Source organism: Ptiloglossa arizonensis, chromosome 2 (assembly GCF_051014685.1).
Source record: "Ptiloglossa arizonensis isolate GNS036 chromosome 2, iyPtiAriz1_principal, whole genome shotgun sequence".
Classification (NCBI taxonomy): domain Eukaryota; kingdom Metazoa; phylum Arthropoda; class Insecta; order Hymenoptera; family Colletidae; genus Ptiloglossa; species Ptiloglossa arizonensis.
Window position 1 is genome coordinate 15,405,183 of NC_135049.1, and position 16,906 is coordinate 15,422,088.

A 16,906-nucleotide genomic window follows, 5' to 3' on the forward strand; every position below is an offset into this window, starting at 1 on the left:
GTTTCGACCGGCTGGAAAGATACGCGGAGAACCAAGTCGAGAGAGAGGATGTACGTAGAACGGGAAAAGAATTTTTTTTCTAACGGTTTTAATCGAGCCCCTCGCGTATCATTTTTCACGGGGAATTTTCACATAAGCGGCGAAACTCGCAAGACAGCTTTCTGTAACAGCGTTATTATCTTAAGTACAGTTCGCTAAGTACGCGTGATCCCTTTTACTTTTACACGACCCTAATTTAAGAAAATGGAGCTTCCGGGGCTACTTCCCGAGCTTTCAGGGAATTACGATAACTCGTATAAACTTGGACCGTCTACTTTGTTTCTTCGGGGCTACATTCCACGGGAGATTGTCGCAATAAAATTCCGTAAGTGACAAAGCTAAAAGCTGAAAGTCTTCGGCGTAATTGTTGCTTTCCGCTCGATCGATGCTACCGGGTTTCTGGGACGCGGAAGATCAACTCTCGCAAGAAACTGACGTCCACTTACTTCGTTGACACGTACGCGATAACAGTAATAACTGTTTTCGCGGTGTTCGCGTCGTTATCTTTGCCGCGTAATGGTTACGTGTCTCGAGAGTATCATGAACGGTTACGCGACTGACGTGTAAATTACGCTACGTATTAACGTTTCGTGCTGTTAACTTTTTTCAATACAGCGGCCACGGTTACAGATTATCGATGGTTTAAAGATATCCGACCGAAACCGCGACTTCGAAATTTTTTAAACTCAGAATTCACTCTTAAACCCGCGACCGAGCTGAGACGTCCCACGAACGAGATCAAATCTGAGATTTTGCGTACATTCCAGACAAAAGAATGAGAAAACAGCGAGACGCGATGAGGATAACTGTGCAACGACCTTACAGAAAAATGCAGTACTTATTTACGTACAGGAAAACTCCGAATTCTAAGCAACTGTAAATTCACGAGACATCAGTTTTCGAGCTATAGAACTGCGAAGTTACTTTTCAAAATTAAAAACGCGTGCAAAGTTTAAGAAATCCTCGTTAATATGTTTTCACGCTGCTCGAACTTTTACGCAAGAAAGAAGAAATCAAAACGTAACGCACAACGTCAGCTGTTTCAATGTCAGAGAAGACAGCGAGACGCGATGAGGATAACTGTGCAACAACCTTGCAGAAAAATGCAGTACTTATTTACGTACAAGAAAACTCTGAATTCTAAGCAAACGTAAATTCACGAAACATCTTCGAGCTAAAGAACTACGAAGTTACTTTCCGAAATTAAAAACGCGTGCAAAGTTTAAGAAATTGTCATTAAAATGTTTTCACACCGGTTAAACTTTTACGCAAGAAAGAAGAAATCAAAACGTAACGCACAACGTCAGCTGTTTCAACATCAGTGTTCAATTTCTGCGTTCGATCCTTCGAACACCAAGGATTCGATAACGAACTGAACTTCGTGATCGAATTAATCGATCACCGTATCTTTCAGAAATCCTCGAGTCAGGATAAACGGAACTCGACGAACTTCAAAGCCTACCCAATCTTTTATGCTTATCGTAGATCACGACTAACAGTGACCGGGATCGTTAGTAGAACAACAACGATGATAAATTCGATTTACCTTTCGCTTTGCCGATGCCACCGCGAATCCTCTCGCAATTGAAGCCTATGGTGGGCACGGTGTTGAGGTACTGGTCGAACTTGAGCCGATACAAGGCGGTGGTTTTTCCAGCACTGTCCAGACCGAGCATTGCCACGTGGAGCGGCGTTCCCGTAGGAAGTGCCTCGAGAAAACCGCCGCTCGTGCTGCTCCTGCCCATCCCGGCACCCATTCCTCCCCTTCAACACTTTCCTCTTCCCTAGACCTCTCTTCTAGTCCTCCTTCGCCTCCTCTAGTATCGTTCTTCTTTTATCTGGCATTTAGTCCACCTTCTCGCGTTATCCCCAACCATCGATCTTCTATCTATTCCCTAACAGACGTCGATCTCTGTTTTATACTAAGCACAGCTCCTCCCGTGGCGAGCCGTGAATCTTCCTTCAAGTTTCGAATCTCTGCGACTCTTTCGCCCTGTCTTGCTTCCGTTTTGCTCGCTCTGCTCGATCTTTCTCGATTATTCGACTTCTCAAACTCACCGGATTCTCGTCCCTGTGATTCGTCTATCAAAGCTCAACCCTCTTCTTCCCGTGTCGATCTTTCTCGATTCTTTCTCAGATTCTTGAAGTCTACGTCTTCGTACCTGTGATTCTTTCATCAAAATTGTAACGTCCGGTCTTGAAAATCTTTCGTCAAAATCGTATCGTCCGGTCTTGAAAATCTTCTATCAAAATCGTATCGTCCGGTCTTGAAAATCTTCTATCAAAATCGTACCGTCCGGTCTTGAAAATCTTCTATCAAAATCGTATCGCGTTCGTTTCCACTGCGAATCGTTCTCCTCGAAGATTCTGAGCTACAGGTCTTCGTTAACCCTGTATCTGTCCCATCGTTGTCCCGTTCTCACCGTTGGATCTTTCTCGAGTCTTACCCGGGACTTCGAACTGCACGTTCACATCCCTGCGAGTACTTCGATCGAAGTCGTATCGTCTTTTCTGCTTAGTTTCCAGTCCACCTTTCCCGGTGTCTACACTTCGCGTCTTCGTTGGTTTCTGTAGTTTCGAAGAATCGGTGGCTCGCTTCTTCCCCCCACAACAATACGGACTTCTATGTCCCCCGAATCTCTCTCCCTCTCCCCTCCCTCGGTCTACTTCATCCCGGATTTACCTGACCCTATCCAGGGCCACGATGGTGCTCTTTCTTCCCCCGAATCCTCGGCTCGTTTATGATCGTTCGCCGCCTCGGATCCTTTATTCCATGCTGGCTGTACCTGGCGTCTAGGTTCCCGATGTTTCTCTCCACCCGGTTCTCTCGTTCTGCTCGTTTTTCCTTCCACGTTCCGTTCCCTCGCGCCGTTGCTCGCCGACCGGGTGCCTTTCGTGTCTGTGGGCCAAAGTCGACGACGGAGAGGGAGGGTGGTGGTCTTCTCCTCCGCTTTCGATGCTCGTCCCTGCCGTAAAAGGACTCGCTTCGAGGCCACGATCACTACCGCGCCGGCTGAAAATGAAAGGAGAAACGCGTTACCGATGCCTTCTTCGCTCGATCGCTCGATTTTTCGGTGGAACTTCTCGTTGCTCGTTTTCTCGAACGATTGTCGCGAATTGCACCGAACACGTACGGAAGGCACACCGTGTCGAACCGTTGCGCGAGTTCTCGGCAAAGAGGTACGCGTCCGGTGACGCGTTTCCACGACATTAACGTCGCGTTAATTGTTCGCGAAGGACGACTCGATTTTTATTTACGCAAGGTACACGCACGTGACCATCAGCGTTTTGATATATTTCGAAATTTTTGACACATCGGAATGCACATTGTAACACAGTGCGGGAACGTTTCGACGATATGTAAAAAGTTACACTGTTGGTAATTCGAAAGTTTTCGATTCGATTCGGATTATTTTTCAAAGTGTATCGACGAAAGGTAAGTGTATTGAAATTTTCCACGATTCTTTCGGACAGGTGAGAAATTTTTTTATTTACACAGACAAGCGGTTCGTAACGTGACGTCTGCATTTCGATATTATTAAATTTCAAGACGCGAAGCGCGGGAACATTTTTGCGAGACTTAAACTCGAGAGCTGCTGGTAATTTTGAAACGTAGGTATATATTGGGTTGTTCGCAAAGTCATTTCGTTTTCCAAAATTTCTAGATTTTTTACGCAAAGTATCGAAATTCTACGAAACATTAAATCGTATATTGTTTACTCGTATCGAGAAAAATAGCAAAATTAATTCGATTCTTTGTTTACTACGTAAGGTTCACCAGGCTCAGAATCATTATTATCGTGTTCCATTTTCCATGAAAAATTGTAATCATGGTACACTATATTTATTTTGACTATTCCTACATGTTTTATTACGTTCGATGATTATTTATCGAATCTTGACGGGATTTTCGTCTTCTCTTAAATTGTTCCAGTAAACTGTTTCATCATATTTATATTTTGTAGCTGAAAAGGATCGTACAATCTTATAATTGTAACATCATAAATAAAGAATTGAATTATCAAATGGACGTGATAACTCTACTTAATAAAAATTTTAATCCAAACTTATTGTTTCACGATCAAAATGAAGCATACTGTAAAAAATCCTGCAATGCCTTAAAAAATTAAGGCAACAGGATTAACTCCAACAGGCATCTTTATCATCTGCCAGCAAGAACAGCTTGCACGAGAGCCTTGAGAAGATAGCAAGCAGGGTATTAATTTAATTTATTAAGATCACCGACTATCTAAACGGCGGTAATTTAGCAACTAATTAGTTGACAATTAATCGTTACAAATGCAACTCCTACATCATCGATATCTCTGTTTTTATCGTACAAAGGGATTGAGCTATTCAGTATCGGTAAATTTTTTAAGCTCGTTCAATTCCTTATAGCTTCATTTGGGTTATACAAACTCAATTTTAGTGAAAAAGATTAACAAAAAAAATTAACTCTTTCTTAGAAAAGAGTGTGTCGATTAATAGTTGAATTTATAAGCAGTTTAGTTTCCCCAGATCGATGCACGATACACGAGACACGATTTTACTTCCAAGTTTTTCCTGATTTATGTACAGATTGCACTTTCAGGTTTTCGCGTATTTATTTCGAGATTTCATTTCCAGATTTTACTTCCAAGTTTTCCCTGATTTATTTCCAGATTGTACTTTCAGGTTTTCGCTTATTTATTTCGAGATTTTATTACCAAATTTTTTCTTATTTATTTTCAGATCTTATTACCATTTTGTCTCTGGATTAAATCGGTGTGCAGCATCGTCCGTCTAGTTTCCATTCGTAGAAAAAGATGCAACAGTCGGTTGAACAACTCCCAAAAGGGGCCAACGAAAAGAATTCACTCCCCGCCTCTTCGGGTGGTGAACACGAAATATCCAGACGAGCACCCTAAAGCCATCATAAAGCGATCCTAAACTCTACGGTCCGTAAAGGATCGCTGGAGGATCCAGCAGGCTCGAAAACTACCGAATCCAGACGCAGCGAAAGGGACTCTCGCGTTATTCTTTGTAACGAGATTCGAACGCCGTGATCGATAGCCTCTCGAGGAACCAGTCCTAAGTCAGAAGAACTTGGATAAGTCGAGAATTGATTAGGGGAAAGGAGGAATCCGCGGGAGTTAAGCAAAGACTGGCTCGAATGAGAATGGTCGACTGAAACTATCGACGGACCGAGTTGCCAAGGTATTAAAGATAAAAACTGCTGGAAAGTTCAGAAATCTCTGGATCCGTAAGGTTATCCTGCCGTTTGTACATTTTATACGTGTACCGTTCTCGTAGTACTATACCGGTGCGAATAAGGAAAAATGTGTAACACGAAAGTCGGCTCGAAAGCTTTGTAACAAAGTTACGAGCAAATATTTTAACAAAGAATTTTCCTTTGCGGAATGGTCGAGTTTATCTTGTCTCTGTATCCGTACAATTTTGAGAATTACGTCGAAACACGAACTGTACAATTTCGTCCGGAGTCGGATCCTTTGATTCTTCGAAACAAAAAATGTCCCACAGAGAAGTGACTTCGTGTTAAAAAAATACTCGGTGGAACGAACGTACATCTCGATAACCGAGATCGAGGAAATTCGTAGCGCAGTTTCGATATAGAACGTCGAGCATGCATCGTCGCGCAAGGAGTAGATTTTTTAAACGATAAGTGCATCGTGGGTAAATAATCGTTCGTTATGACATCTACGTCAATGCCATTAACTTTCAGCCACGTTAAATCGTTTCGAGATAGCAAACATTCCGCGAGATAAGATAAAAAAACGATCACAATTTTTTGTGTTTCGCAACGGAAAATGTATCGTTACTCGTTACGCGTTGCGTTCAATATTTGCTTACTATCTTGCAACTAAGTGTTCAATATTTGCTTGCGATCTTGCAGTCGACCTTCGCGTAACGTTTTTTTATTCATTTCCACTTGTAGGACGTTCGATCGGAGAAACCCGAAACACCGTGTGAAGATAATAATTTTTTTAAGGATCTAACACAGGACGAGGAAATTAAAGAACAACAGCGATTAATCGCTACGGATAAGAGCCAATTATGAACGACAATTAAGAATGGTATTTAAAGCGGAGATTCTTTCGAAGACCTCGTTAAGGGGAAAAGATCGTTAGCCTTGGCAAAGAGTGCAGGTCTAACGAGTCCACATGCAAATCCACCGGCTGCGTATTCCAGTTTCACGAGACACGATTGATCTCTCTTTACAAACTGACACGCTTTATGGATAACAACGATCACGAGTCGCAGAATTCTGGCCTCGTTCATTAAACGTAACGCGAATACTTGTGCACCGATGTATGCGTAAATATACATTAAATTGGTGCGGGTAAAATGTTGTTTCACTTTCGTGGAACATCGGATACGCGAGTTATTTAAAATTGAATTTTATCGATCGTTTATCGAATCGATCAATATTATTAATAATTTAGAGACTAGATAGTGACTCGTGTATTATAAACGTTCAAGTGTGATATTATAATCGGTCAGTTCGAGAATAAAAAGAATATTGCACTCGACGATCTTCTGATGCAATACTTGGGAAAATTTACTTTTAATCTATAAAATGATAAACTTAAACGAATAGAATGTCCGTATGTGGAAAAGTAAGGCACGCGAGGAGTCAGTGAACATAGTTACGAATGTTGTGTAATTTCTAATGCAAAATTAAGTGAACATCGAATATCGTAAGTATAATTCGACAGTTTAGAAAAAGTCCCTGGAGTGGGAGAACAATGAATCCGCCCCCTTTTCCCACTGCACCTCTTTGTAAACCCAGTTTCTCCTTCAGTGGCTCGAAGATAGCATTTTTCACAATATTCCGACGAAAGTTTCACAACCTTGCGTTTCTATTTTCCTAGAAATACGCAAAACCTAAAGATGGCACGAAGAAATTCGTACACAATACGAAACTTCCGTCTCGACGAGTTTTCAACGTGCACGATATTCGAAAAACCATACGAAATCGATACTACGGAGAAATTACCCGCTCAACGTCATCTTCCGACGGTCTCGAGTTAAACAAAATACGAGTACGCGATATTCGATCGGGGAAATTTGCCCCGTGGATCTTCCCCTAACTTTTGTAACTCGTCCGAGCGTTGTAAATTCTATTCGTCCGAGTTTCCATTGGATACGTGGCATTGGATACATTTTCCGAAGGGAAGAACAGTTTCAAAGAACATCGATTCGATATTCCGTTCTTTGTGCGCTCGTTCCGATCGAACGTCCGGGCTGGTTCATTTACAAAGAACAATATGTAAGTTACACGCGGGGAGCATGTTCCAATAAACGGTCCACGGAACAGTTTCGATCCAATTAACATCCGTTGTTGAATGTCAGCCGACCGGTTGGGAATAATGGAAACCGTAAATTACGGTAACAGAAATAATAATCGAAAGGGAGGATGATCGCGCGGCACGAGCCTGTTTTCCACGTTCGCCCATCGTGGAATCACGGGGTCTGCGATGATGGTCCCGCTTTATCTCCCGGTTAAATAGCCGAGCAGGCTATTTTTAGGCGAAATAAACCGCGCAACAACCGGTGTCCGACGGAGAATTAAAACTCAGCCCCTCGAATCTGCCTTCGGGACGCCATCGTGGACGTTTTTCCCTCCCCCCGTTTTCGTTTAACGAGGCTGCCATTGGTTGTTTTTTTTCCTTCTTTCTTTTTTTCTATGCAACGATTTTTCATTCGAACAACCGTAAAGAGACGCTCCAATTTCGGATGGAAGATTGCATTCGACGAGAAACGGAAAATTCGATTCGCCTGGGGAAATTGAAACCGACTTCTGTCTTTCTCCGGAGCCACTCGAAAGTTTCAGCCGGCTTTCAGAGCCACGAATCAACCACCGTCGAACTTTTCGACGAAGAAAATTGTATTCTCAATGGGTAGCGAGAATCGAATGGCGAGTTTCCTCGAGGATGAAACGCTACCGTGGTGTTCCCGATGATACCGATGGGAAGGGGAGTTTAACTGCCGCGGACAGAAACACGAGTTCGTGGAACTGAACAGTACGGTAACTTCCGTTTTCGAGCGACCATTTTAACCTTAGTGCAGTGACGTCAAATTGACTCGTAACGCCGGTGGTGATGTACGTCGGATTTACTTAATATCGTTACAATAGCGGTGACTTGACGTCAAAGTGACTCTCTATCAATAGTGGTGACTTGAAATCAAGTTTACTTTTTATCAATAGTGGTGAATTGATGTCAGGTTTACTTTCTATCAATAGTGGTGACTTGATGTCAAGTTTACTTTCTATCAATAGTGGTGAATTGATGTCAGGTTTACTTTCTATCAATAGTGGTGACTTGATGTCAGGTTTACTTTCTATCAATAGTGGTGACTTGAAGTCAGGTTTACTTTCTATCAATAGTAGTGACTCGAAGTCAGGTTTACTTTCTATCAATAGTGGTGACTCGAAGTCAGATTTACTTTATATCAATAGTGGTGACTTGAAGTCAGATTGATTCACTATCAATAATGGTGACTTGAAGTCAGGTTGATTCTCTATCAATAATGGTGACTTGAAGTTAAATTGTCTCTGTATCAAATAACAGTGACTTGACATCTTGAAAAATCATGTATTAAAATGTACTATTTCATTATTGTTAAGTATATCGAAATAAAATTCATTATTGTAATTGTATTCGCAAAAAATACATTTTGTTTACGAAATATTATAAATATAATGAAATTATCTAGAGAATAACAAAGAATAGCGTCTTGATACAAGTAGAATGTACCTCCATCTAAGAATACGTCAAATTGACGTCACGTCACCATTATCGATAGAGTCAATTTGACGTCACGTTACCGTTAGCTCTATAAAAACAGTGCTCACCATTTGAGAGTTAACGCTATAATGATTGTATTTCGTGCAAGGTGAAAGCGATAAGACGCTTTAATTACGATTAAAATTTGTACGTTTGTCCATTGCGTATGCGTGGGTGTATCTCCAACCGTTTATCGAATAAAAATCATTCTAACGACGTGTAATTAAAGCTAATCCGAACGAGATCCATGTTCGAAGTAATTTTTATCGAGAAAATCTTGTAAATTACTTGATAACACTCGTAAAGATACAATGAAACGTGTACGTATCTTTAATTCGAATTAAAGTCGACACACTCGTACGTGGTATCGTTTCGAAGTTTCGATCACTGAACGTATACAATACAAAGCTAAGTAAAACATTCCATGAAAATAAAAGCAATTAAATATTTCAAATAATTCATCTGTATCACACCACGATACCATAATACATTTTTATATATAATTTTACATATCAAAAATAATTTCATATCGTTTCTATACGCGAGAAGAAAAAATATACATCAAATCGTTCGATAAACACGCGTAAAGGATCGAAACGTACCGTTCCACTTTCCATTCTAAATCGTCGATACGAGTAAAGCTACCAAATTTTGTTTACATACTACATTGACGATAATGAAAACCGTTTAACTTTATATGACACCGCGGTCTGTACCATGAGCCTCTCTTCCGGTCTATTGTCCGGATCTTCCGGTGTCTAGTATGACTTTTTCGCCAAGTTAGGTGAATCCCTTTATTCTTATTTCCGTCACGATCGAATCTACGTTTCGACTTCCGTGCGTTCGCCTCGATTCGATCGCTCGATTTCCGTATCGCTGTGCACGTAGCATCGAGTCGATTACAGACACGAGGGTATTCTTCGAGGGTTAATTACGACCTGTAATTGACGCAATTATCGACTATGCGCGACGGGTAAAATCGACGAATTATTTACACTTTTCTCCCTTCTGCTTAGCCTCATCTTCGCGGCCATTGTCCCGGAGAATTCATTTTCTCCAATGACGCAACTTGTCGCTTTTGTTCTTACTCTGTAACGAACCCAGCGCGATTACGCGCCCCTCTCTCCCTTAGTTATTTGCCTATTTAATTCTATGCGACTCCGTGATAATTTCGTGTAATTTCGCAGTTATGCGTCTGCTTCCTCTAACGACGAGATCGTTGTGAAAGCAGAAACCTAGCTAAAATACGAAGACACCGCGCTGCAAAATTCTTGCGAACGAACATTTGCTGGATGAACGAATTTTAAATTAATAGAACACCGATGAAGCGTACGTATTTTCTCTACGTTACAACCTGCCTCGATTTTTTTACACGATAAGTAAATTGTATAAAATATAATCGTTAGAAAAACTAAATCATTCGAAGTTTTACAAAATTTCGAATTTCGTTATTTTAATTTAAAATTCGTCCAATGTAATGTATAAACAAAATTTAGCGGCTCGTGTCGATAATTTGTGCGAATCGAAACGTGACGTTGCACCTTGCTTCTAATAAAATAGAATATTTCTTGTATGTTAATTCGGTGAATGGAATCGTTATATAGAACAAAAATTGAGGCGAAAAGTATAATAATGTTTATATAAAGTGTAACAGCGTATGTTTGTACAAATTGTACTCGAAGTTAAGGAAGTTACGGCGAATGTAATCTATTTGTAGTAAAAACAATACGATGAATTTGAAACGACGAATGAAAACGAAACGAAACGGGATACGTGTCAGAAACAAGTAGAACTAACATTTTTTTTTACACACGCAGATTATGATTATACTCTTCGGTGAATGGGTTGCGAAACATAGTATTCTGTTGTACCAATGTATAATTCTTTTGTAGCGGGAGTTCAAACGGAATAAGGTGTTAGGCGTGTAGCTGAGCGGTGCAACATGAAAGTACATACTGTTTTATCATTCAGTTGTTTTTTGACACGATTTTTTGAAAGTCAAAAGGTATCCCTGTTGAGTGTTTGGTGTAAAGAGTTGTGCGGTGAATCGTTTATTTTTTACTGACGTAACGCAGATAAATTTTGTTTAACGGTTTAAATATTGAACTTAAAATGTGCAGCATTAGTTTCTTTCTAGGAAAAAAACCCCTCTTTTTACAATCTGATTCGATGCGTAAAATATTATCGTAATTAAATGGATGCGAACGAGTCGGTTGGTGTTCTGTTTCCAACAATTTTGGTGTTACGTAACTCAATGTCTCTAGAAAATCGAAACGTTACCTGTCAATCTTAATTTATACATCGTTGTTACAAATAAAGCCCCTATTCTGTTTACACACTTCGTTTGGAATTAATCAACGCTTAATTTAGAATTAACGCTTGCTTCATTAACGTGAGTTAATTTGCCCTCGTCTGTTCTTTCAACTTTCTAGCTCCCATCAGAATTGTCCCAACTGTGAATCACCAAAAGGAGCAGAAATAAACTCGGTAAATCCTCTCTAATAATCCGGATACGAGAAACTCTGCTGTAATAAAATTCAAGAATTGTTCTGTTCAACAATTTGTGTCGTTTAAGTGCGAGAAACGTTTTCTCGAAAAGGAGATTACAGAATGTTGCGATTTCGATCGTTCGAGCGATCGTCGTATTTTTTCCCAGTGAAAAGTGGTTCGACAGACGCGTAAAAGACACCCGGATTAGCCGACACTCCTTCGGAGACTCTTAAACTCCCAACATGGACTGTCTAGACTAGACGAAACGCGTAATCCGAACGTGCCGAAGTGAATTTAAGGCTTCTCGGCAAGTAAGGCCGCAAGGAACACGAGTCACAGAGAGCTAAGCCAATAAACCGCAAAACAAACACCTGATACACGTTTTGTCTATTTACCTGCCCATAGCTGGCCGGTCTTCGTTCTGTTTTCAGTGTAACTATGATTATCGCGAGTACACACCTCGCGTACCACTTGCGTTTCTCGTGCAGCCACGTTTCTAATGCACCGTGTAATTTCTTCTCCAGTACCGATAGCAAAACAACAACGGGGAAAGGTAATCAATAGTAACTTATATAGGACGACAGCTTTCTTATCCGTAAATACATTACACGGTTCGTTCTTTCTACAATGTCTTATCTAGCACCGTGATTAAATCTAGGACTTCTGGGATCACGATTCCGGCTCGACGCGTTTCTTGATCACTCGTAGCTCGTTTTGTCATCTTTAATTATCGTTCTACGGGTCGACGATGGAGCGTCGAATCGGGGAATCTTTGAAAACAATCGACGCGATTCTTGCGATGATACGTATCCGATACAATTGGAACAATGTGTATCCAATTAAAATCATTGCAAAGATATACGCATCGTGACGAACGATTTCTCGAACGAGTTCAAATCGTCGCTTCGCGATCGCGTCTCGCGAATGGTACAAATTTATTCGTTTGATCGTTACGTTGATTTTTTGTGAAAAAATTGTCGGATAACGAATAACCTATTCGAGTTTCCAGGAAGTATCATTTTTCTTCCATCGAGGATGAACTTGTCGAGTGTTCTTGTAGCGCGCAGTTTATCGATGCGTTCGGGCACGGAGCTCCCGTGCGACCAAAAAATTTAATTTCCAAAGAAAAAAGAAAGCAAGTTCGGTGTCGATGCAGGGAACATTCTGTCCCTGAAAGGGAAAAAAATGAGAGAACGCGTGTTCGAAAATGTTCTTGCCGGCAGGTGCAGCCGACTGGTCCAGAAAAAAACGAGATAAAAGTGGGTCGGGATGCAAGCCAATGCAGATGCACATGCACCAGATGCAGTTTACAGATATTGCTGCCAATACTTTTATCCCCCGTTTCTCCCTCCACAAGCATATCCCGCTTTACGATGTTCCGCTTTACGACGATCTGCACTTATGACACTTTTCAATTATACCCTACGCTACGTTCTTACGGCACGTTGTTTGCGAACAATCAACCGATGCACACGTGATGCACAAACGAATAAGTAGGAGACAAAGAAAATACCACAGTAAAGCTAAAATATCATTTCTTTACTTTCTCCCGTAGACTTTTCGTTCTTTAATTTTTTTTTAAGGAAAGGTTATTTCGATTGAAAAAAATGTTATGTTCGATACGCGAGGAGAGTAAATTAAGAAACTGTACAGCTAAAGGAATCCGTGAATTACAATTAAAGAAAGGATATGCAGTTTCGAGAATTTGGAAAACCGCCTTTCTCTCAAATTTTCTACTATTACAATTCTATTTTATAACTCAAGCATTTATTATTACAGGATAAAACATTGGAAATGATAGAAAATGAAATTGTTCGGTTGTTCTTAATAATGATAATTGTCGATCTTAATTCCTGAAGATACCTGTAGTTCTTAAAATCCTTGTCTCGATTCGACCCTGGTAAACAATTATGACCAAAAAAAAGAAAGTAAACATATTAATGCAAAAAGTTACGAAATTGTGAAAGAAATTTTCTCGAACGTTATTCAAAACCCGAATAAGGAGAATCCACTTTTTTTACACATTCCATTGGAACCTCGAAACCAAAGAGGGGAAAAATGATCGCTCTTACTTATTTAATTGGTGCATCGATATTCAATCACAGTGTTAAGCTTTATTTAAGCTTTATTTTTAATTTCATATGATTTTCGAATGAAAAAATGTGGTGTTCCGTTTTGCGACAAAGGTCCAGAACTTAACTCGCTCTAATTGCGGGTTACGCCTAGATTCCTTCTGGTTCAGTGTCCGCTTCAACAGTTTCGATTGATCGATACCACTTCGTCAATTGTCGCGAATGTTTGGCGGAAGGTCGAGATTAAATATTTCAATCGGTAGACTGCGTGGTTCGCTCGAGAAATTAAACATTCCTCCATCGGTTTGACGGAAATCAAAATTCCATAATTAAAACATTCCTCGCCAACTCCGTGAAAGAGAATTTCATGAACGAGAATTCGAGATCTATTTGAATCGATACCAATCTACGTATGAAAAATTCGGAATTCGAGATCCGTGGAAAGGTTTTTTAAATGCTGTTAAACGACAAAATGAAAAATTCCCGTTCAATCGATTCCAATCGGTAAAATATTAAACGCGTCGTTCTGTACGAATCGTTCTTTACAACAATCTCTGTAGCAGAAACAGAAATATAATTTTGCAGTATATTCTGAACCGGGTCATTAAAAAAAGTCTTCAAGGACTCGATGGGGTCCGAGAGATCTTGAATATTTCAGATTTACAAGTTTGACGACGTTCGAATTTAAAACGACTTTCTATTAATAACGTTGCACCATTGGACGTTACAACGATGATTCGTCGAAGGTATATTTATTATAAAATTCTTCATCTTAAACTTTCTTCGATCTTCACTGTGAGAACTTGTAATTCTAATGTATTAAGTAATTTTTAATACGAAAAAGACGACACGAATGTACAAAATTTTAATCCTGTGTTTTTATTTTAAAGCTCAATAGAACTACATAAATTTTCTACTATTAAAATTCTACTATTTTGTAACTACATTCATCGAAACGTTTCTTTCTAAATTATTAAAAATAAACACGAATAATTGTGATCGTATAAGCATTACTGTATTAAAATCATATTCTTGCGTTTCAATTCTAAGTTCTCTTACCAAAAATGATCCAAAACTTAAAGTTCAAAGGCTATTTCCCAGAAATTATTATTATCGTACAACATACTTCGTTTGTTCTTATTACAGCGACTTTTTCGTCCAAAGCAACATGATTCGAAATTTTACTAAAAGTGTCCCAGATATCGTAAATTCGATAAAGACGCTACGATCGAAAAATCACGCGAGAAACAAGCAACATAAACACATTGTAACACCGATGAGCGACTCGCCGAAGTTGCTTCAACGACCCACTTCGGTTAACGTGATTCGGCTCGCGACCGAACAAACTTACAAACGACTCGTCGAACTTATCAACCTTCGAAGACGAGTTGTGAATTCGAGGCTGTCGACTTGAATCCAATTAATACCGTAGATTTCACGGTGGAATCGAATCAAATTTCTATATCTCGTCGAATTTTAAACGAAAAGATTAACTTCGTCGGGATTACGGAGACACGTACGGATAATTGGTTCTTTTTTTTTTTTTTTTTAAATTCTGGCTCGTTGGTGCTGCTGCTGCAAAAAGGTGGTGGCTTGTCCGCTTTATAACGATCTGACCGAGTGTTCTGATATCGACGGTTCAAGTGCGACGCGTGCGTTTGCAAAACACCGAGAGACAAAGAAGCGACAGAAATACACGGGACGATCCCGAGCCTGTATTCGTCGCTCGCGATCTGCACTCGTCGCGTGTCGACTCCTTTTTCATTCGACGGACTGTTTCTAGAGTGTGTCCTCTTTGTCCGGCTCGAACGGTCCTCGTCTTTCGCGCAGCATCATCCTAGCGGTCCAGAGCAAACAGTTATACGTACACCTTGCATTGTCGGGTGTCCACCGACAACAGAACTTCGGTGATGAAAATTCTGACTTTTTTCTTTTTTTTTTTTTTTTTTTTTAACTCTGCGGTTCGCGAAGAGCAAACAGCTGCACGTGCATACTTTGCCGTGTTGGAAGTAAATTGACAGAAGGACTTTGACGATGAAAATTCTGGTTCCTTTTTTTTTTTGCTTTCTAAATCTGTAGAGAGTAAAGTGTTAGACAGGTTTGGCGTTTTTCGAGCCGTATTTCACACGATGCGAACAAGTGTTTCGCGAACAGTCGTTAATAATCGAAAGAACGAGACGAATAAATTTTTGCACGTTTACAGAGCGTTTTAAATTTTCTACCGTTACGAGTTTGTGTAGTGTTCTTTTTCGATTATTTCTGGCACAGATTGACGATCACACGGATCGTAGAAGACTGTATTATGGAGGTTTTTGAGAAGATTGTAACAATTTATAAATGGCGTTTACGAAAAATTAACAACGTGGAGTAATTTATCTGTTCATTTCAAAAATCATAATTCAATTCTAATCTCGAAATTTGATTTTATTGCTTGGCGATAGAATGGTTTGAAATCGTTCGAATTCGATGTTGCGTATTTCCTCGTCGGCTAATCGCACAACTGACATTTACGTGTATCCTTTTCGTTTTGTTTTCAAAAGTGAAATGTATTCAAACATTCTGTTTTATTTTAATATTTACAAGCCTATTTACAACGGCTAAAAATAAAATAAAGCTTATGTATTAAAATAAAACAGAATGTTTGAGTATATTTTATTTTAATATTTACAAAGGCTTGTAAATATTCGGTAATATATTGCGAGATTCAAAATAATTTCTTTCTAGAAAAGTTTGAAAAGCGCTGGTATGGAGTACACCAAACATTACGAAGGGATTTAGAAAGTCGTTAATTCCTTTTGTAATTTTCCTATTATAAATTTTCACAACGCGAAATTTTTATTTCAAATATTCGCAAAAAAATAATATATATCTGGGAAAAATCCACGATCGATCTAACTCGTTCAACACCGAACATCTATTGTTTTCCCAAGCGTCCTTAAAAAACAAAAAATTGTTTAGCGTTTTAAACCCCTTTGTGATTTTTTCCACCCTGCGTGTATACCTCGCATCTCGAGCCACACATCGACGTGAAAACTTTCGTAGTTTTTAAATTCCCGCCGCTTATATATATTTTTTTTTTTCAAACTTATAAATAGAAAGCGAAAGTATGTCGGTACCATTTCCGTAAATATAGATAGTCTAGACGAGCACACTTTCGCTGAAATTGAAAAGCAAATGTATGTACATATGCAAATGCATACAAAAGAGTTACACCGTGATAATTAATTCTCAAACCATCGAATTATTACGTAAAGAGTTACTAATTATATTCGACGTTCAGATTGATCGTCCACTGTTAACATCGTTCGTTTCTAACGAGTTGTAAACATAATTGAACCATCGTTCAGAAATAGATATTGGTACGATAGTACCGATCTCGATAAGTTTCGAATCGTTTGAATACCTTGGAACTATTCGAGCCAAGAGTGCCAATTTCGAACGTAAATGGTATCAAACCGGGTCTCGGTCTCGTCGTTACTAATCAGAGATGCGATCGAGTTGGAAAAATTAGTCTCC

At 39.6% G+C, this 16,906-nt stretch overlaps 1 protein-coding gene across 2 annotated transcripts in view; it reads right to left on the reverse strand.

The window, feature by feature from the left end:
• The window catches only part of Arl4 (ADP ribosylation factor-like 4), a 93,034-nt gene that overhangs the window by 41,353 nt on the left and 34,775 nt on the right, over positions 1 to 16,906 (reverse strand). For both annotated transcript variants that reach the window (XM_076327291.1, XM_076327292.1), the window contains exon 2: positions 1,586 to 3,052. In XM_076327291.1, the coding sequence (XP_076183406.1) occupies positions 1,586 to 1,796 (211 nt within the window). In that variant the 5' untranslated portion in view covers positions 1,797 to 3,052. The remainder of the gene's footprint in view (positions 1 to 1,585; positions 3,053 to 16,906) is intronic.